At 35.8% G+C, this 24392-nt stretch overlaps 1 protein-coding gene across 2 annotated transcripts in view; it reads right to left on the bottom strand.

Annotated features, from left to right (window-relative positions):
- Window positions 1-3851: 3851 nt before the first annotated feature.
- LOC128022061 (E3 ubiquitin-protein ligase TRIM62-like) overlaps window positions 3852-24392 on the bottom strand; it is a 43893-nt gene continuing 23352 nt past the window's right edge. The window contains exons 3-7 of one of the 2 annotated variants that reach the window (XM_052609278.1): window positions 19229-19324; window positions 13616-13872; window positions 13457-13501; window positions 10470-10585; window positions 3852-6086 (exon numbers count right to left, since the gene is read on the bottom strand). In XM_052609278.1, the coding sequence (XP_052465238.1) occupies window positions 5536-6086; window positions 10470-10585; window positions 13457-13501; window positions 13616-13872; window positions 19229-19324 (1065 nt within the window). In that variant the 3' untranslated portion in view covers window positions 3852-5535. The remainder of the gene's footprint in view (window positions 6087-10469; window positions 10586-13456; window positions 13502-13615; window positions 13873-19228; window positions 19325-24392) is intronic. The other variant, XM_052609279.1, reaches the window with a different exon arrangement.

Below are 24392 nucleotides of genomic sequence, written 5' to 3'. Positions count from 1 at the left end.
CTAAGATGTTATTATAGTTTTTGTTGTGTATTCAAATTTATGAATCCTTAACTCTGAAATCAGTATGATCAACATTTTTGCTTTTGAAAAGAAAAATTGTATTCAGAATACAACAAATCTCATAAATTACACTTGAAATAGTAACTCTAAAAAATAACTGTACAATAACTAGAAATGTGTACCTTGGATATTATACAATTTGAATACATACTAATATTATATACACGCTGACATGACTTTCATAACACCATCTCATCTCAAGTGACCCAAGAAAAAAATTAGGGAAATTTTTTATTGCAAATGTGTGAACTCTGAATTAGGAGGTTTATGAAGCTGAAAACTGCAAAAGGAGATCTGTCCAATGAAAGACAAACACATTTAATGCATACTCAATGCATGGCAAAATCTGACAGAAGATGACAAATTAAGGTTACCAAAGCAGATTTGTTAAGAATTTGTGAGTTTATGAGGTGCATTTCCCTTGCAAAGTAAATAATCTGTCTCTTTTGAGAGCACCAGCTGGTTTCATGTGAGATTGTTGTGTTAATTTTAAACCCAAAACTAGTTTACTGGTTTCCTACAAAAGGAATAGGGCCCGAGGGGTGCTGTGCTTCACAGAACAATAGTGACATATGAGCAGTGGCATTCAGAGTTAACATAAAAAAATAGAAAATGTGCAATAAAGTATTTATGCGTGCAGAAGTGCTTGAAGGCACAGGTTATTGTCATGAGTACATTCATCAAATTCCAAAGTTTCCCACAACTTGGAATCGGTACAGTGGAAGGAGGTTTATGAAGAGCAAATTCATGACCGAACAAGTAAAAATAAGAGTAATCATAAAGTTGAAGGGGAAAATAAACTCTTGGATGGGGTTACAGCGCTTGAAGTACACCTTTCAACACCAGAGGTCTCCCTGTGCTGTCTTGAGGCAATCTTCATGTGAAACAGTCCTGAAACTGAAGAAGCCTTTGTTAATAAGCCCTTCTTCCTTTCTGGTCCTTCTGTAGCTCTAGTTCAGCTCTTTGGAAAAGCACCACAGGGCAAACGAACTCAGACTTGTACAGACACATGCACTCAAGTCTGCATTTATTTGATCAAAAATACAGAAAAAAATGTGAAATATTGTGATTTGTTATTACAATTTAAAATAATTGTTTTTAAATGTATTATACTTTAAATTATCATTTATTTCTGTGATACAAAGCTGAATTTTTAGGATCATTATCACATGATCCTTTAGAAATTATTCTAATATGATGATTCATTATCAAAGCTGGAAACAGTTCTGCTGCTTAATATTTTTTCAGAACATGTGATACTTTTTTAGGATACTTTGATGAATAAAAAAAAAGAAAAAAGAAAGAAAAGCTATGTTTTAAAATATAAATATTTTGTAATGACAATATACACTACTGGTCAGTAATTTTTTAATAAAATCAATACTTTTATTCAGCAAGGATGTGTTAAATTGATAAAAGTGATAGTAAAGAAAATATATTATTAGAATATATATTATTATATATTTTTTTATTTTGAATAAATGCAGTTCTTTTTAAGCTGTTATTCATCAAATATATTAGACAGCAGAACTGTTTCCAACACTCATAATAAATCAGAATATTAGAATGATTTCTAAATGATCATGTGATCGACTGGTTGTTACATGTGACACTGAAGGCTGGAGTAATGATGCTGAAAATTCAGCTTTGCATCACAGGAATAATTTTTTTTTAAGTACATTCAAATAGAAAACTATTATTTGTTGTTATAATATTTCACAATATTACTGTTTTTTTCTGTATTTTTGATCAGATAAATGCAGGCTTGATGAGCAGAAGAAACTTCTTTCAAAAACATTAAAAACAGTAATGTATATATATATATATATATATATTCAGTTTTAATAATTAGTACCTCAACTTTAATTTTTACATTTTATTTCAGTAAGTTGGCAGAATCTTTTTTTTAAATGTTGTTTTAAGTTTTCATATTATTATCATAATATGAGATTTTATTTTGGATATACTTTAATTAAAATTATTGTAAGTAGTTTTTATTTCAACAACAACACTGGTTAGTAATATGGCAAACTGAAACTAATGCCACAAAAAAAGAAAAAAAAACTAAAATAATTATTAACTGAAATATATTAAAGGGTAAGGATTGAGAGAAAAACGCATGAGTGACGCATAAAAGCACCATACTTTTACATGTAGATAGTCAGATGCAATCTCAAAACATATTAAGTTGCCCACTATTTTTAACACCATTGACTATTACAGTATTATTATTATGTTTTAAGCAGCCTGTAAGGCCCCAGCATGATATCTAAGCAGAATGTGTAACAGCATACGATGCTATCTTGGTTGGTTGCTCACTAGATTATCTTGACTAGTCAGCCACGAAGTGTAATGACTTCCTCGAAGCGGAAGAATTGCAGTGACATTCATCGGTGTGAGAAAGTGAGCGTTTCATTATAATGATGGCGAGGTGTCTTTAAGACAGCGTGACAGCAGTCTTTCGTCTCATTTTAAAGCTTGGTCTCCCAGCTGAAACCTCACACCGCCCACACCTAGTTATATCGGTATGACAGCATCTTTTTTTTTTTTGTAGAGATGCATTGTACATAAAGTCTATTGGTTTGACAGGACACTCGTCCTGTGGGATACTTAAACAATTACACAAGACTTCCAATAAGAACGCGGTTCTTTGCCTCCTTTGCTTGGAATCCAGCAATGATACAGGTGACTGTAATAGCAGCTTTCAATTTAATAACAAAACTTGAGATCCATAAGTCTCCAGAGTTTCACTGGGTCTTGTTGGACACAGGTTGATGCAATGATTTCATTAAAAATGTAAGGGAAATCAATTCTTCTACTCACACACAAGCCATTTGTCTGCACTCTGGAGGACTTGGTGCAAAAATCACAATACTTTGTTTTCAGATGGTTAAACAATCTCTCAGTTACGCGCTTTGTCGTGTGATGGATCATAACCAGCTGTTTGGAATAGAGAAGAATGTTTAAAGGGAAGAAATGGGTTTCATCTGTTGAAAATTGCTTTTTTTCCTTTCCTTTTTATTTTTTCCTCAGTAATATATTGCTTTTTCTGAGTATATGCAACAGTCATAATGCAAATAATTGAAGATACCGACCACACTGGACCATGGTCCAAAATGAACTTTCATGCCAATGGTAAATGACATTTAAAACGTCATTATTTGATTACATTTACTGGTAACAGCATTTTCCATGATTTCTAAGTACATGTAGCTGTTCGTTTTGTATATTCATAGGTCATTGTTTTACTCATATTATCATATGTTATAGCCATTTTCATTTTTGTGAAAAGCCTGATGTCAAATCAACAATTTTGTTCCCCAGTCCAGATGACGGATCAGCACCTAGAGATGACCTCTACAGCCCAACTCGTGTCAACTAGATGTTTTTTCTCCATTTCTGTCACCGATGGAGCTTGGGTCTTTTTTGGGACCCCCAGCTCAGACACCATTGGAAGTCTGCTTTGACACAATATTGTATAAAGCATAATATAAATAAAGGTGACTTGACTTTATGCCAAAATTCAAAAGATTAATAAATATTGCAATCGTATATGAATAAACAACACTCCACATATTTGTTTGTGTGGTTTACTGGAAACAGTTCTGGAGAATCGTAATAACACGTCTTACTACTTAAAGCCCTGAAGCTAAAATGTTAATTAAAGAACAGGTTTCCTTAATAAGAGTCTCTGAGAGATCTCTGGCTAGTACTTTTTTTTTTCATTCCCCACTTGTCAAGTGTTGGACTAATAATGAAGTCGGTCAAACATAATGAAGAGTCAGAAATGCTTCTAGTTTTACCATTTTTTAATTGAACACAAACATTTTTCCATGAACCTCCAGCTTCATTAGAGCGCATTTAAACAATGATGGGTGTAAAGCAGCTCCCCTCCAAACACACAAATCATCATCATCATCATCTTCATCACCAACAACAATCCTCAGGAGTATATAACTATATCATAATGAACCCATCACCATCACCTGACAATAATAATAATCATTATCTGACTGCCTTAAAAGCCGACCGACCCCATCGAGGTCCATGTCATAAATGTCCAGCACCTTTACACTTAAACACCAAACACGACACCAAATAAAACATGGAATGGATTCTGAACCTGTCTGTCATTCCAGGTAAAGTTTATTTCAACCAAGGTGTATTACTCCATTGGCAAGAATTCATGGAGAAAAGACCAATAGGGACTAGTATAAAAACTCAGGGGTCAGAACATACAACTGAGCCTCCGAGAAGATCAACACACACTGAAGCGAACTGAAACAATGGCCACATCTGAGTAATCAAGATAGATTTATGAGTGTGTCCTGAAACTGTAGTGTTTCCATTTAAAACTGTATGTATTGTATGCATTGTAAAAATATGTATGTTTTGAATCAATGAAATTGAATCAGGTCCTTATTTCACATGAAAATAATTTTGATTTACATATAAAACATCTTTTCTAAAGAGCAACAGATGCAATCTCTTGGAAACGGAAATGTCTTTCACCATCTTATCACCTGATTAGACACGTTAAAGCAGACGGATGACCCTTCGACCATCCTCATGAGATGTCCCGGGACCCCAAACACTGGAATGTTCTAGAAAGTGAGTACAGGATGAATAAATAAAAGCAATATCAAGCAAAAGCGAAAAGGAAGGTGCGAGGATGCATTTTTCACCAATATCGCAAAGCTCTCCTGCGCTATGTACAAATGCAAAAGTAATGGCGCCCTTTTTTATAGTAGCAGCAGATGTGTTAGTGGCATTCGAGTCCTGAATCTCGATTAGAAGGGGATAAAAACACATACACGATCATTCACACGTACAGAATCACGCTGGGTGTCTGAGAGCGTGATTACTGCATTGAACACCGTCAACGTCGTGAATAAGCATGACCTGATGGACATAATCTTCCACTCTCCGTTCATGCAGTTGTTAATAACAAACAAAGCAAGAAGTTGGTACAGCACTACCTCAGTGTCGAGTAACAGTAAGACGCTTGACGCACTACACAAACACGCCGAAGCCAACTGCACAGAAAGAAACAGGCAACACGTTTCATATTTCTGTCTGCACATCGGATAAGCTCTTTTCCCAGACTTGAGCCATGAAAGGAGCGTTTGGACCCTGCAGGGGCTGGAGGGACATAAATCGGGGTATTGTGTATAAGCAGCTGGGAAATCTTGGGCAAGCAGGCCGGCCACGGTAAGATTACAAATGACTAGCAAGAATAAAATGTACCAAATGGCCATAGGCACCTCTCAGAAAAGTGCAAGGCTCTCCATTTTATTTAGCAACTCCAGGTGTCCACAGATCCTTACGTCACAATCCAACAGTCAGATCGCTTCATTCAGTAACAAGTCAGCTACCCACCAAGCGCCCTAAGGTAAGCTGAAAGAAACTTTATTATACATCCTAGTATTCAGTTTCTTCTTTTTCATCCCCAAAACTTTTCTGCTGTCTCGGTTCCTATAAACGCACAGTGTTAATTCGCAAGGGCTGCACGTTTTTTCCGTTGGCGTGACTTTGACCGGGGCTGAAGTATGGATATAGTTTAGCTAGAAACTTCTCTCGGTAGGTGTAGAGCCAGGACATGTCGTCGGCATTGTAGAAAACCAGCAAACCTTTGGGGTAGTCCAAGTAGACACCCACTTTCTCGAGTTTGCTCTTTACGTTGAGGCGAGTCCAGGGCTCGGTGCAAGCGCTGTATTGGTTACCGTCGTGCATTACGATGCAGTAGAAGCCTCGGCTGGGTTGGATTTGAATGCTTCCCTTGCGGTTGACCGTCTCGTTGGCCACGCCGATCATCCACTGGGTTTTCTCGGACACCATCACCTCCCAGTAATGGACGCCCGTGGAGAAACCCTCGGCTCCCAGCACCGACACCTCAACGTCAAAGCGGCGCGGAGAATCCTGCAGGGGCTGCGGGTGCAGGTTCCCGTATGCAACGATGGTACAGTCGTCTGACAATATGAGCCTCTGGTGAGCAGTGATGGGGTCCATGGTTAAAGCAGCAGGCACTGTGAACATAAGGATAGCGGAAATTAATATTAGTGCATATAAAAACAGACCAATAAAAGCTCAACACCCGTTATATTACAGCAGGTAAAAAAAAAAAAAAAAAAAGCACACATTTTTTATACAAGTAGGGTAATAAAAATATAAAATCAACATCTAAAATAAAAATAATTAATAATTAAAGAATAAATATAAAATATATCTAAAAAAAAAATTTGTAAAAAAAATAAATAATAAATTCTGAAAAACTTAAAACTGTTTTTATATACAAAAATAATTTCCATAGAAGACATAAAGGTCATAGCCTAGCGGTTAGTGCATGTGCTCAGACTTTGTGGGCTTTTATTTAAGATTCCCATTCTACCTCTTCATTCCTTCCTTCTATCTCTCCTTCCTCTATACTTATCAAAAAAGTAAAGTAACAAAGTCTAAATTAGCAGCTGGAAATGGGCGTTTGGTGAGGTCATTCTTGTCAATCAAAAGTGTTGACACGATCACTACCTGAGCTGGTGGAATAATACTCCTCTGAAACACACAAACACACTCCCTCTATTTCATTATTGGTCAGGTCATTTAAAGAATATAATTATTTGTGTTCAAACACTTTAAAATGCATCCAGCAATAAGAATAAGAGTGCGTTCCAGGAGCAAAATCGTCTAAAATTTGCAGTACTGGTATTGTTTCAGCGCTGCTGCCAAGCATTGAGTACTTTGTCGAAGAAGGATAAATAATCTCCATATGTCAACCACTGCCTGGCAGCTAATGCCTGCAGTGGACAGTCTGCACTGCCCATTATAATGCCAGCTTGCTGTGGGTTCAGTGGTATGCAAGTGTGCCAAAGGAATGGACTGAGAGAAGAGCAAACCCTGGAAAGAGCTTCCTGCATACAGACAAAAACAATGGACACATGCCACTAGCTTGGACCTGAAAAGAAGCCAGCAGCCATTTCTCCCTGCAGCCCGAGACTGGATGCACACTGAAGCTCAGCAGGGTTGAACCTGGTCAGTACCTGGATGGGAGACCTCCTGGGAAAACTAGGTTGCTTCTGTAAGAGGTGTTAGTGAGGCCTAACTGTGTGGGTCCTAGCGCCCCAGTGTAGTGATGGGGACACTATACTGTCAAAAAGCACCATCAAACCGAGGTCCTGACTCTCTGTGGTCATTAAAAATCCCAGGATGGATTTCGAGCACAGTAGAGGTGTGACCTCAGCATCATGGTCAAATTTGCCCATTGGCCTCTGACCACCATGGCCTCCTAACAATCCCCATACCTACTGATTGGCTTCATCACTGTGTCCTCTCCACTAACAAGCTGGTGTGTGGTGGGCGTTCTGGCGCACTATGGCTGCCGTCACATCATCCAGGTGGATGCTGCACACTGCTGGTGGATGAGGAGATACCCCCTCACAATGTAAAGTGCTTTGAGTGCTTAGAAAAGTAGAAAAGCGGTATATAAATCCAAGGAATTTTTTATAAGGAAATTTATAAATATTTTTATAAGGAATCATATTTTTATGAAAAGGAGACCTGAGCCAAGCAGTTGCTACACATTATGATATGCAAGATGCCAAGATATAATTTAGGAAAAGATGTGCTATGACGAACTACATGAAAAAGAGGAAATTTGTTGAGAAAATATGGGGAGAAAATTAAATTTTGGGGGTGAGTATTTGGGGTAAAGAATGCTTATCTGAAACAATCACTTATTAGGCATGTTGTGCACTGCACACACCACCAGAAGTTTTTGTATGTAAATGTTTAGGGTTTGTATAGCCCCTTTCACACTGCACGTTAGACCCTGAAAATTAGACCCTTATGTGTGAACGCAAACAAGTCCCGCGAATGATTCTGGGATCGATCCCGGGTTGGGGACCTAGTAACTTTGTTGGGTTCAGTCCCAGAACAAGCTCTGTGTGAACAAAAGCCAGAACAAATGCCATGTCGTAGTGATGACGCTAGTTATCGTGCAAATCTTTTACAGGGTGTTTTGAAGGCAAATCAACATTTCCGACGAAAAAATGTGCAAACTGTAATGAAGCAGAGATCAGGTAGTTCCTCACTATCCGTGCTGAAGCTGAGATTGTTCGCCAGTTTAAAGGAACGTTTACGTGCCTTGCATTTTCGACTCGTACATTATGCGTCAAATCCTGATGTCACGAGTCATTAGGGGACCTTTAGGGTTGTGTGTGAACACGCACATATGCCGGGAAATCACTGGCAGTGTGAAAGTGGAAAAATCTAGTAACCCGGGAACAATTCCCGGGACACATTACCCATGTATTTTCTGGAATGGCAGTGTGAAAGACGCTTATGAACATTCAGAGTCAAACAATGCTGGCTTGTTTTCCTGCGGTCCATAGATAGGCATGTCTTTCTGAGACCAGACGAAGAGGGAAATTGCTAAATATTTTTGTCTTGGTTATTTAAAAACCTTCACCAAAAAAGGCAGAGCCAAAAGCCGGTCCAAAGGACAGGATGTCGACATTTCCACTGTTTGACATTGGCAGTTTGCGCTTTAGGTAACCTATAAATAATTTAACCTCTGTTGCCTTGCATTCGATCTGTCTCTGTTCCTGCCTTCCCTCTCTCTACACTAGTCATGCAAACAAAACAAACACCAGTAACAGGCTTTGGATTCAGAAAGTCCTGAAAAACATTCATATTCAGATTTCTAAATAAATACTTTTAATACTTCTACACTATTTCTATTTTTTTATATAACTTTTAATAACTAATGAAAGCATTCGCTTCACAATCATAGATGCATTACTAACTTGAGTGCGAATAAAATTTATAAAATAATAAGAAAGTGGCAAAATATTGCTATTCAGGTTGGCAGAAAAAATATATAATAAATATGAATAAATCTACAAAAAATAAAACTAAAAATTCAAATATAAACAATCTAATTATTAACAATAAGTATTTATTGTATGTACAATACATATATACAATAATAAATCTATTAATTATGGATGCATTACAAAAGTAAAACATTTAGTTTTTTTTTACTAAATTACAATAATATAATTTTATAGGACTGTGCATAAAACTTAACAGGCTTTGGATTCAGAAAGTGGTAAAAATATTTCTGTTCAGGGTGACAGAAAAAATAAAAAGGATATTGGAAATGTCTGTGAAGTAAAAAAAAAAATTCCATGCCAGTTCAGAATAAAATGCGGTGAGTGCAGCAGTGTGGAAGGGAAGGATTTGAACTGGATTTTTTTCATGTGACAGGCTGAGCGTCCGACCTTGTCTATTTCTGTCAGTGTAAAGGATGCTGGTAAATTGGAGAAATGATTGAGAGAGCGAGATATTTTAAATAATGCTCTGCCTCAGGTGGCTACTGAGGGAGAATACAGATGGAGAAGGCCTTCAGCGCTTCTCACTGCAGCTCGTGCAGAGCTCAATCAGACGTGCATTATCTCATTCACAGGGCTGTAAACACACAGGCTGTGTTTGTGTTGATTAGATCATCTCTAATTGGATGCACTAATACATACAAAATGATAAGCATTAGATCTTTGGACATGATTACTATATTAATTGAACAACTGATACACAGATATGGTTTTGATATACTGGTCTCTAAATCCTGGTTATTGTTCAATGCGAGTCTATGGGATTTTTTTTATTTATGTGCTACCAATCAAAAACAACCAATCTGATCCAGGGTTATTACTGTGAACTAGATATAAATGTAACTAAATCTAAAAAAAAAAAAATGTTTTTACTGTTTTACTTAAAAAAAAACAAAAAAAAAACAAAAAAACAAATAGGTGAAATAAAATAAAATGCAAAAATGATATGAAAAATGTAATGAAAGTTAGAAATGCTGCATTTGCAAATAAGTGAAATATGTTACTACATAACTAATAAAAATAAATAAAATACCAAATAAAAGGAATAGCAAATATATGGAAAATATATGATGGAAAAATAAAAGCAGTTTAAAATATAACATTTTAAATTATAATATAAACTAAATATTATTAAAATAATAGTAAAATAACACTGGTCTGATCTCTTAGACAGATATTAACACATCTTCGCCTAAATAAGCCACATGATGTGAGGTATTATTGACGTCTGCGGAAAAAATAGTGCTGGGTTTGCAGGAATATCTTAGTCCAACTGCAAACTACAAGACACAAGCTAATGGCTCTGTGCAAACTTAAAATGTCCAAGCGACATAATCTTGACCCACCTAGTCATATTATATAAACCTTGATCTAGTGTATTTGTGCAGATTACATCCAGGTATAAGCACTTCAGAACAGTGTAAAACTCAGTGTAACTTTTTTTTTCTTCCTGTATTTGCAGTTGTTTTCTCAGTGACACATAGCCACTATTTAAAATGCAATTCTACTATTCTGACACATTACCTGGCGATATATCCAGAAAAAGAGACTTCCAGATGGTATACTGTAGTGGCCCCATGTATTTGGACGTCGGGAAGTCTTCATAGGTGAGGTTGGTTTCGTGGATCTTTCCCTTTATTCTGTGGAGACAGAAGTCAACAATTGCATTATTCAAATTCAACACTGGCAACCCACAAACCCCAAGCAACCGATTCCTCCTCAAAGGCTACATCCTGCTTCCAAACATTCGCTTTTGAATCACACTGTGTTTTCTATATAGCTGTGCCGCCCTTGCAAAGTCAAACAGCTCAGATTCGGCATTGGGAGTGAGGTCAATCTGGGCAACACTGCAGATCACTTTCAATACTTCAAGCCCAACATTAATCATGCTATTCCTTTCCCATATGGCTAACTCATTCCCCTCTCATTACTCCCAAATGAAAACGACTGCTACACACCATTCAGAAGTACAGTTTTCTCAAAATGCAGTCTTAAACTTCAAATATTCGTGCTGATTAATAGGGATAAGAAATGTAGATATAAATCGCAACAAGCTTTGTGCTTTGTTACTTTTTATATCAAAAAGACTTGTCTTTCAAAATCTGTCAATTTTATTGTGAAATTTAAAGAACAAACATCGTTTTGATGCTCTTTAATGTGGTGTTACTTTGCTGTAGATGCTTCAGATCAAGCGGAATGTGAACAGATCGTCTTATCCTCTTTACTACTAGTTATAGCACAAAATAAACAGTGTTTCAACCACAGAAAGACATCAATAAAACAGTTCAAAAACAATGTTACGTAGTGTTATATTTACATTAACAAAGCCATTCAATGACCACAGCTTGACAGTTACCTGGAAAAATAAACACTAAAGGGGAGCAGTTTTCAAAAAAATATGTACTGTATTACACGCTCTTGGATTTTTTTTCTCATATATTTTTAATTAACATTTTCTTCAATATTTAATGTAAGTTTGAGTAATTCTGTCATGGAAACAAGTAATGACAGCCACCATTTAAAATGTTTGTGTATGTGTGTGCACATATATATATAGATATATCTATCTATCTATCTATCTATCTATCTATCTATATATATATATATATATATATATATATATATATATATATATATATATATATATATATATATATATATATATATATATATAGATATATATATATATAGATATAGATATAGATATAGATATATATAGAAATGGAATCAATTTGTGGCAATACCCATTATATATTTTTTTTTTATTTAAAGAAGAAACCAATCCAATGTATAATTTTTCATATAAAAATATGGCATGCAATTGCATCCAACAATAGTATAAACATCATTTAAATTGTGATAATCGTAATTAATAATCACAATTACAATTTCAAGGGACTAATCGTCAATTATAATTTTTCTCATAATTGTGCAGCCCTATAGAATTAAGATCAAAACAAAATTGAATCTAATTACATTTTTGTCTACTTCCTAACTAAGCCCGCTGGCAACTATAGTTGCCCCAGTTTATAGTTGTCATTTTCCTATTGTAAGTATTTTTCTAGATGTTATCCATGTTTTATTTCTCAATGACATGCAAGCAAACAACCAAATAAAGGAATTCAAGAAAAAAAATAAGGTATTCGCTTCCTTCCTGTTTAGGCTGTTAAATTCCTACCCCTACTTCCAGAAAGCATGGCGAAGGCAAACCCTCCCAAAGAAATGTCATTTTCATATTACTAATAAGTTTTTTTTGTTGACATATAACTACAGTAATCATGAAGGTCTCTAGAATCATCCAAACAAAACAAATCTTCCAGGAGATCTATAGTTTTTTTTGCATACTTAGTCAAATGCCCAAGCGGAAACTATAGTAGCTGCTGGGCAAATAACTTGTAAGTACATATCATGGGGAAATGGTGTACAGTATACTGTGATAACAGGTTAATATATCAAGGTTATTGGTCTTGTTTTCTGCCTTTAAAAAAATATCCCAGCTAAAACATAACTTAACCCTTTAACTGACATCTCTACTTTACAGTAGATCTTAATATTATAAGGAATAAATCTGTCATAAGTAGATGGGTGCAATCTTTCCACAGCTCTACTGTCTGAATTTGCCATGAGGGGTGGAGATTTCCAGTGTTCAAGTGACAGCAGGCAGTCTCACAATAGGAAGAATGAAAAGATAAAGAGCTAACACATGGCATTAATTGATGTAGATCATCTTTTTCTCCCCTTTATGACATTATGTCTCGTAAGTGTCAACATATTGTGGCCCCTTTATCCATTTTTGATGATTTTCATTCTAATTGGTCAAGGACCCTAATTCATTTTTATGACTAGTATCTTATGATTCCATTGTAATGCTGAAATTCAGACAAGTAATGAATTTACATTTACATTATTATATGAAATCACCTACAACAGTGTGCCATTGAATACTACGGGCCTAAAAAAAATTCATGTATACCTTTTTTTATTATATAAATATAATATTTTCTTAATTCTATTTATTTTTCATTTATTTATTTTTAATTAACGTATCGATACACAATTACCTGTTGGGTCAACTTAATGGCTGTTCTTTCTTCTCCACTATGTTCCACCATTTTAAGACAAATTGATTTATTTTGTTTTCATATTCAAGAGATTATAAGCTAGATTCAGCTTTTTGGGGGGATTGCATTTAATGTTCTTCAACTTTTATGCATAATTAACTTGTTTATGAATAAAGATTGATCTGTTGAAAACTCAGTTATTTTGAGTCAGATGCCAAATGCTCTCCTCCTATTCAAATTTGACATTGAAGGGGTGAATACAACATATTTGCCCACTGACTTTCAAGAAAATAAACTAAAACATGAATATATGCATGACACCATTCAGAAAAATTTGGGCACAAATGGGTTAACCTAGTCTGTTCTGCAATGATCTCTCTTCTGACCGGGCGCCTGTGACATTAGGCAAAGGGCAATGGTCACAAACATAAGTCAAATAACCTGACTTGCCTTGGTAGCTTCCACCAGCAATACCCTCCACGAATCACTTGCTCCCTGACCAGCAGTTACAAGAAAAAAGACAGAACGTTTTAGACCAGATAATCTTTAATTCACACCCTCAACATTCGCTCATCCCCTTCCCTACGAGCCCCTTGTCCTCCTCAGTACCTGTCTGATGTCAGGGCTATTCCTTCCAAGAATTCATGATGGCTGGTCTCACTGAGTCGCTCCTGAAGGATCTGGATCCCTTCCTTGACATCGCGGAGCTGCTGGCTGTAGCGCTGGATCTTGTGCTCGATATCAGAAAGCGTGCGCGCCGTATCTGCCTCCAGCTCCTCTAGCATGCTCTTCTGCCGTTCCCGCAGGAAGCGGTGCAGTCGCTCGAATGCATTGCCGATCGTGGCACGAAGGCTCTTCGCTGATGACTATGAGTTAGAGAAAAGAAAGTTACGATTTTTGTTAGTCTAGACTCAGTTAAAAGACAAAGAGATTCACAGAGTCTCAAATAACTAGCCTTCACCAACCACTGTGCACACACTAGCTGAGATGTCAATCAAGCATGTTTGTTTTAGTCTTTACTATAAGGCATAGGGGGAGCATACTTTTTTATTTTTTCATATTCAACAGTAATTCAGCAAATTGACAAAAACTGACATTAAAACATCGCCTTTGGTGTGAGAGACCCAGGTTCAAATCCACTGTGAGACACAAATGTGTCCCTGAGCAAGACACTTAACCCCTAGTTGCCCCAGAGGCGTGCAACCTCTGACATATATTGCAATTGTAAGTCGCTTTGGATAAAAGCGTCAGCTAAATGAATAAATGTGAAATGTAAAAGACATTTATAAAGTTATAAAAGATTTACATTTCAAATAAATGCTTTTAAACGCTATATTCAAAGGATCCTGCATTTTTTTTTATCAGTTTACACAAAAATATGAAGCAGCGCAACTTTGTTCACCATTGATAATAATCAGAAATGTTTCTTTTGCAACAAAACAGCATATTAGAATGATTTCTGAAGATTGTGACAAATTCAGCTTCGCATCACAGGAATAAATTACATTTTAAAGTATATTAAAATTCAAAACAGTAAAAAAAAAAAAAATTAAGTTGTTATGAATGGTATTTGTTATTTGCACAGTACAATACATGTTTGTTTGTTTTTTGTTTGACTATTGTCAAAGATAATGTGCAGTCTGAGAAGTTTGAGACTAGTGGTTCAAGTCATTGTCAATCTACACAGGCTAACATGATTAAAAGAAAAACACTGTCCTAACCAGGTGTGAGTATTGCGGTTTCCAGCATTGAGTAATTTGTGTCCAAAATAATACAGCTTGAAGTGACAAAGCCACAGACAAACAGAACATAACTGATGTTTGAAACACAACTGGAGTGTGTACTGAAATTACAGCATATGGAGCTACCCATGATGAGGAAAATGACTAATTAGCGACCAGAATATTGTCTTATTGTGGATTCAAATTGCTGAAAGACAAAAACACAAATTAAGAGATGTAAGAGACTCATCTGGTTAGCACAAAGCAAAAAAATAAATAATAATAATTACTATTATTATTATTAAATTACTTCTGCAGAGTCTCGGGACGAAGTGGGTTTTCAAGCAAGTGGAAAATGCAATGTTGCAAAAATGCTATATTTATTTAAACGATATATTTAAAAATCATAATAATTCTAAAGACTCTATAGTCATATTACTTTTTTCTATATTTATATAAAACAAATAAAAATATTTTATGTATATAAATCATCATCATCATCATCATCATCATCATCATCATTTCTGCAGTGTCTCAGGATGAAATGGGCTATCAAGAAAATGCCAATTAAAAAAGAAAATCAATACTTGTATTTGATTTCTCTATGTTCCAATTAAATTGCTATTTATTTTTTATATTTAATATGTATAATTACTATTATTAAATTATAATTTTGGCAGGGTCTCAGTGGGACGTAGTGGACTAACAAGCAAGTGGAAAGTGCCTCATAAGTCCGCATCATTGGAGTCGAGGACACAGTCTAATAGTCAGTGGAAATGGCATTAGGTCGCTCCACCCTCAATCTTCCAGGTTACTGTAGGACAGCCTCCTTGAGAAGGACATGAATGCACATGCAGACAAGCATCGAAATAAAAGCAGCAGGGGTCGATGCCGAACCTAAAAGAGAATTGGGAAACTAGCCAACAAAATCGGCATTGACCGAAAAGGAGGAAAACAAGTCATACAGAGATAAAACGAGGTGTTTCTGAGGAAGCCAATCATCTCTATGAAAGTGTAAAGAACATCAGTCATCAGATCAAAGATCTGAAACCCTCAAGGTTAAATCGATGTAGGACAGAAGCCGTTCCACTCATTGTCTTCCATACAAACACGGCAAGCTCTAGATCTCTTTCTTCACCAATAGTAAGAGCTGGAAGAAAACCACAGACTTCACCGATTACAAGATTACTCCTACTAACAAATAAAATAAAGCTCTTGTTCCACTTCTATCTTTCCAGTGGGAAATGTGATTTCCTAGCCAACAGGAAGAGGAAATCCTATTAAGATCACGTCTGTCTCTGGGGTCATTTGCATAGGCTGAGTCAGCCCACCTGGTGTCGTCTGATGAATGATTGGGACTTAGTGATGTTTAAGTGGTGTTGGTCTCTTGAAAGCGCTCTCCCCGTGGGCCACGCTGTCTCGGATAAACAAGTCCCATAAGCCCAGCGTAAGTCTGCCTCCAAGCAACTTGCTCACTGCCGCATCTGCTAATTGGAGTCATCCATTCAGATTGGAAATCAGCACTTAAGACGAGAGGGTCTGTCAGCACACCTGCCACTGAGCTTAATCTAGAGAATGCTAGTGGGGAGATGGCAACAAGTTAAAAAAGAGCAAACATGAACTAGAGCTATTATTGACATGAGCTACATGCTGAGGCTTAATCTAAACTAACGTATGAAAGCTTGGAGCTAGTAGTTTTAAATAACAAGAATGCATTAAATTGATCAAAAGTGAAAATGTGTCTCGTTTTCCACAAAAATATTAACCACTGTTTTTAACATTGACAATAAAATTGTTTCTTGAGCACCATGTCTGCATATTAGAATGATTTCTGAAGGATCATGTGACACTGAAGACTGGAGTAATGATGCTGAAAATACAGCTTTGCGTCACAGGAATAAATTATATTTAATATATATTTAAATAGAAAACATTTTCACCACAGAATAAAAATTAAAAAGGTAACTGCAACTTTTCCTCTCTCAATTCAGATTTTTCCCCCTCAAAATTACGAGATATAAACTACAGATGCAGGATATTGGATTTTTCCGATATTCGAAATGCCGATATTTTTCAACTCATTCACCCAATGCCGATATGGATATATTTCCTTATGTTTAGAAACAACACCAAGTCTCTTCCCTACAGAGATTATAAACAAATTACTTTTCATTTTTATTAGTTTTTAACAAAAACAATAATGAAGTTATTTTGTAATGATAATATATTGAAAGCTTTGAAAATAACTATAAATCAAAAAAAAAAAAAATTATATCAAACAGTTGCACTGGTAACCATAATATTTTATTTGAAGATTTAACATTTGTAGACGGTCAAAAGAGTTGCAAAAATTGAAAGTTGAAAATCTCTGAGAGCTTTTAAGATTTTTTAAATCTGTTGGAAAATTAAAAAGTACACAATTAACAGATCTGTATACATAAAATTATTTAATTTACAAGTGTCACGTTTGTGATTTTTTTTTTTCATGTAAGCTATACCTTCTGACCTTTCAAATCTTAAATGTTATTGGAGTATTTTACTTTCAAGTAAGCCTACAGCTCCTCATAAGTAAATAAAAAAGTTTACCGGACAGGCATTAGGACCTGGAGGATGCTGCCGCTGCTGCACATGCTAGTGACTGTCAATCCTAAACTGTGAATCGACTCAACTTTTAGGCAAAGGTTCACTTCAAGAATAACCACACCGCTAACATGATCTTACTGCTAGCACATCCTGAGCATATGTGAGTTATTCATTTTATTGGCAAGGCATATCAGCTTAATTTTTCATATCCGGCCAGTGCCGATGCTTACATTGTAAGATTTAAATTATTCATCCATAAAATAAACTCAGAATTCAGTTTTTTCACACTGTTCCAAGTTTGCTGTATATCTCACAATAAGATTTTTTTTTTCTGCAATTCTGAGAAAAACTGCAAGACAAAAGGCGGAATTGTGAGATAAAAAGTCACGATTACCTTTTTTATGCATTTTTGATCATGTGGTAGAAAGAAGCTTTCATAGAAAAGTTATTTTAAGAGACTTAAAAATTTATTTTAAAAGTAATTTTACATATTCTAAATTTTAACACATTACTGAATCAGCCACTTTATTATCATTTAGAAACGATGAGGCCGCTTTATTACTGCATTCAGTTTACTCAATAAATCTCCTCAAAACGTTGTGCTGTGACAGCTCTCTTGAGACAGTCGTCTTATCTCTACAGGAGAGTCTGGGCTGCAGGAGACATTTAGCATTGATGGTTCTGAATGTCAATGTCAAGCGTCAGGCTCTTCGTGAGCATCTCAAGACACCGCATCAATAAATCCAGACAGGATACGACTGCCTGGTCAATGCGAACATCTACATTTTCAGCGGATAGCCTGGGAAAGAAATGAGGGATACAGCTTAATCAGCTTACAAGATAAATATGCAATCTGGGAGATCAATAAGACAAAAACACGGCCTGTTTCTAGAAAAAAAAAAGAAACTAAAAGGTGAACAAAAATGTTGACTACTAAAAATTTTTTTTTTAACAAAACAAAAAAGCTTTTCCACTGAATATATATACTTTAAAAATACAATAAAATATGCTTTCTATTTTTAGTGTATAACATTGCCTTTTCTCTTGCAGATTCAATTGATTCAAATACTTTTTTACAGAAAGTTTTAATCATGAATTAATAAATGCATGAATGGAGTCCATGTTACTAATGTGTATACAAACACGCATCAGTGGGATTGCAAACAGTGTTGTAATGTGGGGTGAACACTAACTAATGACAAATAAGACCAACACCAGATGTCCACAGTGTCAGGAAGTTCTCCCTCTGTAATAGTCCCCCTCCACAACAGCGGGATAATTAATAAAGGGGGTGAAAAAACAGGGAGATGGACAAAGTGGCATTATTGACTGTGGTGTCTCTCTTCACTGATTAAACAAGGTGTTAAGATTAAAGACCTGCTCAATAAACCAATTTGCTTGTTGGAAATTCAATGTCAACAGAATAGAGCGAGAGAGAGAGAAATGAGCAAGGGACAAGGTGAGAGACCTGCCATGAATCTGTAATGGCTGCGGTGGGCAGTATGAGCGCTTTGTCATCTGTATTTCCACAAAACCTGATTGCAGATGAGGTTTAATAGAGTCCCATCAGAGACGGAACGGAAACGTGGTTTCAATATCAAGTCAGTTATTTGAATCAGTGTGCTGAATATGTTGATGACTGGCCGATAAATCACCGCCGGTGCATAAATCTAGAATTTAACCTACAGCATAAAGCATTTAGCAATAAAGACCACAGTAAGTATTACATGTCATACGATTCTGATTATAAGGGAGTTGTGCATCATTTAAAATGACAGCAGCAAACAGCATTCACTTCAGTCGTTATATAGCTTGGGTCACCCCCTTAATGGAAGTCCACGGGAAAATTATGCTTTATGAGCACCAGGTTAAACAGGTGATTTTTCCCTTGGAATAACATGCACTAACAGAAGTGTACCTTGGTTTCAGTGAGCTGTCTCTGCAGCAGCTGCAAAGCCTCCGTATGACCCTTCTCACTGTCTTTTAGAGTCACCAGCTGCTCCTTCATCTCCCTCTGTAAGAAAACCACAGCACAACAGATCAGGTCATTAAATGCCCACTAATCTGGCAACCTCTGACCCAAAGTAATTAGTCTGAATCGCTTCTAAAGCCTTCGTAAGAGAGATACCAAAACTCTGACAGCAATAAAAGTGAAGCTACTAACGCCACATCTATAGGAGAGCACACTTTACAGGCACTTTTCTTATCTTTAGTATATAGGACATGAGTGGTGTGTCAGACTGAAAATGAGCTCCATTAGGACCATAACAATGAGAATCATATCAATTTGCTTCATGTTTGACTTAATGTCCTTGGTCAACTACGACGCAGCTTCCCGAGCGCTGATATCTGATGAAACCTTTTATGACTGATATAGGCTACATTACTATAATTCAGTCCTTTCACGCATGGTTTTGATCGAGGCTGGGAGTCTTAAATTGTAAGAAAAGAAAAGAGAAAGGTGCTTTTATAGTTACAGGGGGAAAAAAGAGAGAGAGAAAAAGCAGAGATTAATAAATAAACTGTGAGTCTCCAGAGGTCTGTCAGGGAAAGTGGGTCTCTCCTGCAGTGGACGTGGCAGAATCGGGACAACAGGCCATGTTTGCTCGCCTAGAGGCAGAATAGGAACAGGCAAACAGCACCAGCTCCTTTACAATACACCAGAGCCAGAGTTCATCTGCATGGGGAAAAAATGATTGCAGTTATTAGGGATGAGATGAGATCTCGAGGTGCGAAATCTCGCGAGATCCGATGTGAGAACATGACGATATCCTCGCAAAACAATTTGCAGTGTTTACATTAGAGCTGCACAATTCATCGTTTAAAGATGCCGATCTTAATTTCCTAGCTATTGTATTTCTGATAAAAACTGAGATCTAAAATGCAACTTTAAAAAATCCAGGTGTGCTTGTTTGTTTGTGTTGTACAACATGACAAAATTCTTGTTATTATGTATCTATATGTTTATAAATTAACAATTATTATTATTTTACTATTATTACTTTTTCCCTGTTGACAAGCGCTTGTCATTCTAGACTCTGAAACACACAGAGCATATATTTATTTAATTCAAACAAACCCTTTGATAATCGCACTAAACCATATCATGATTTTAGTTATATTTCAATTAACTGTGCATATCTAATCTATCAACATATTAAGGCAAGATTTTTTTTCTTTTTGCCTGTTTTAATTGTCAGACAAGTGAACATGACATGGCAGCGAAATGCTGTTGTTACCAGTTTGGTTAACTAAAACTAAAACTATTACAAATAATTGTTGGTAATTTAAATAAAGCTGAAATAAAACAGAATATATTTATTAAATGAAAACGTTTCAAGTTTGAAGCACTAAAATGACTTAAACTGAAGTAAAATAAGGCTAAATATAAATATTTAATAAAACCATTACAAAAGTCTTAAGTTTTTTTTTCATACTATGGATGTCAGTGGCTGCCAACTATTTAATATAATATACCAATTACATTTTGCAATCAACGGAAGACAAATTCATACAGGTTTGGAACAACTTAAGAGTGAATAAATTCAACAAGGAAATTTTCATTTTTGGGTGAGCTATCCCTTTCAAAGAGTTAACCACAATTTTTCCATCAGTATTATCTGACTGAAATGAGACTCAAGTACAAGTGAACATTAAAACGGTTCTCAGCTGTATCCTTTTCCAGGACGAGGAGGAGAAAAAACGGTGAGTTTCTTTATAAAGCTCATTACTTCAGGGAAATGCTTTCTGTGCTCCACAAGTACCTAAATGCCCTTCCCAGCATACACCTGACAGATGAGAGCTCTCTCTAGTGCATCGAGTAAAAGCAACATAACCAGCTGGTGCACTTCGGGAGCAAAATGCAAATGGTTATTGGGTCATTATAGACCATGCATTTTTTATGTGCCATTTACTTCCACTTTTCAAAAGTGTATCAAGAGAACTAACAACTTCTTAAAACAAAAACCTGTCTGTGAAGTTGTGGCACAGAGCCTGCCAATGAATCATTTTTCCAGTGAATCGAGTTGCTCAAAATGTCTAAACAAAGGACAGAGTGTGCCGGTTTTAGCTGGATGGAGAGCACAGAGCACTGGAGGTCAGAGACGGTCCACGTTTATATCAGTCTGAGCTGGCAAGAGGAAGTTTGACATGACATTTCCCCAGGATCTCACACGGCAGGGGGAAGAAGGTCACTGAAGGCTGATAGCAAGACTAAAACTTATTTCACTCTGGCTTTACTCATCTTTGAGTCTGCATCTGAGCAACATAATCAAAAGAAAGTGGATACAGGTTTTGAAGAGGTTAACATCCACTTTTGCTTTATAATTTTTTATAAAAAATATAGCATAAATAAAAAATATACTTAAATATACTAATACAGTTTTATAATTAGGGTTGCAAGGGGGCAGAAACTTTTACAAAAATTTCTGGTAAATCTCTGAAAACTTTCCAAAAAATTCCGAAAATTTTATAAAAGTTTCCAAAAACACTGGAAAGTTTCCAGAAATTCTAACATTATAATAATATATTCAGATAATGGAACAACCATGATTATAATATTATAAATAGATGAATGAATAAATAAACATACTGTATCTCTCTCTCTCTCTCTCTTTATATATATATATATATATATATATATATATATATATATATATATATATATATATATATATATATATATATATATATATATATATATATATATATTTATATATATATATATATATATATATATATATATAAATAATTTTTTTCTTTTTCTTTTTTTTTCTCACATTTCTGAAAAAGACCGAACCAACAACTTCAAATAAATACTGTAATGTAAGATAATGATGACCAATTCTTTGGATACATCCACTTTTATTATACGTGACCATGGACCACAAAACCAGTCTTAAGTGTACATTTTTAAAATTGAGATTTATTCATCATCTGAAAGTTGCATAAATAAGCTTTTCATTGAGGTATGGTCTGATGTATTTTGTTCCAATGAAAAACAAAAACAAAATCTAAATATTGAGAAAATCGCCTTTAAAGTTGTCCAAATGAAGTTCTTAGCAATACGTATTACTAATCAAAAATGATGTTTTGATATTTTAACTGTAGAAGATTTACAAAATATCTACATGGAAAATGATCTTTACTTTGTGTCCTAATAATTTTTGGCAAAAAAGAAAACTAGATAATTTTGACCCGTACAATACATTTTTGGCTTCTGCTACAAACATACCCCAGCGATTTAATACTGGTTTTGTTGTAGGTGTTCTGTCCCAGTAAGAAAGAATAAACAAACTGCACTTCCCATAAATCAGATAACATCATCTTGCCAGCCTACACACCCTACAAAAACTCACCACTAACCTAGTAATCGCATAGATTCTGGATTTCATTGTAACAGTATCTTTTTCTGACTGAAGTGTTTACCTGTTATTGCGAAGAAACTTTGAATTGCATTTTTACTTCCCTACTGTTGAGCTCCATTCAGCAACATTTTTACGTTCTATGAACTTCCTCAAGGGTCCATTAAACAGCCACCTGCCTAGGAGCTAAAGATACGCTCTTACTGCTGGCACTGATGAGGGTGAAGGAGATAATCAAGGGTGCATGAATAATGAAACGCACCATACTCGAGACACTTCACGCACCCCTTCAACCCCTGTGATCAAATGCAGTTTGACGTCACTGATGAACCTCGAGTCAAAACCAGGAAACTTGCACAGAAATCACCAGACGGCAAACATCTTTTCATTCCTGGAAAACATCTCCATTACTCAAATGACACAGAATACAGACTGCTCGCTCACGAATGGCAATTTGTTGCCACAAGGACATAAATCCAAATAATCCAGCTACACAGTTCTCATCAGGCTGAAGGGTACACAATCAAGGACACTTTGGCATAACCTTGTACGCGCTGGTGTCATAATTCTGCAAGGCAGCTGGATCTGAAGTAATAAACAGCCAGGGTGAACAAGGCTGGTTCTGCTGTCCCCATTCATGACTGATGTGTAAATCACATCAGAAGAGGACAGCAAATGTGTCATCTGCACTCCTTCTTTAACAGGGTAGAATCAAGCCAACCCAACCACACATAACAAACATGAATCATAAGGCCACGTGTGAGTCATTTGGCCATCGCCATGCATCACTTGTCAGGACACAACATGTCTGTTTGCTAGACATCACTGCAAGCTGTTTCTGATGTCTGATGAAGATTAAAAAAACAAGTACAGACAAAACTAACCTCACCTTCCCAGGAATTTATTAAAAACAAATGCATAACTTAAATGTAGTAGACTATATCACCATGAAGAAGGCCATTCTTACACAACAGATGTGGGTCTCAGAGTATCTCCAGACTGTGTGTAATAGAACCACCAAATGTAATATATTCATTGTAATTTCTACATGATTTGGCAGCACAAGCATCTTTGGCACACAACACAGTCTTAGATTTATATTTATTTTAAGTTCATAGGAAAGCTATATTTAATCATTGCATGCAAAATGTGCAAATGCAAATATAATCAGATGCTACATTAATGGATAAAGGATAGCAGTATGTTTGCTATTAAATCTGAGAGGATGCGAACATTAGCACCACCTCAAAAGGTTAAAATAATGTCTATTTTAGCTTTCATTCAGTATGTATTTTAAAACTATCGGTTGATTAATCGGTATCGGCCATATGGTCCAACCTAGCTATCGGTATCGGTAAAATCCACCATCGGTCGACCTCAATCAACATAGCATTGCTTTCTCCAGTGAAAGTTAAAACTCCTCAATGATGGATTTGTTTCTTACAAATATGCAGCTTTTCCCTTTAAAATACATTAATTGATGGACTGGAGTAATATGGATTATTGTGGGCTGTGTCTGAAAGCCTAGGCAGCTGACTTTGCACGCAGTGTTTTTGCATGAAAGCACCTCATGAAACTGATTTCAGACAGGCTTCTGAGGCAGCGTACTGGTCTAATGATCTACAAAAAAATAGAGTTTAGGTGATAACTAAACAAATATTTAATTACTATAATACTGATTTCTCATTAGAAATAACAGAGCAAAAAGTTAGTCAGGAA

Source organism: Carassius gibelio, chromosome A11, assembly GCF_023724105.1.
Source record: "Carassius gibelio isolate Cgi1373 ecotype wild population from Czech Republic chromosome A11, carGib1.2-hapl.c, whole genome shotgun sequence".
Lineage (NCBI taxonomy): Eukaryota > Metazoa > Chordata > Actinopteri > Cypriniformes > Cyprinidae > Carassius > Carassius gibelio.
This window is presented reverse-complemented; position numbering and strand designations above follow the sequence as displayed.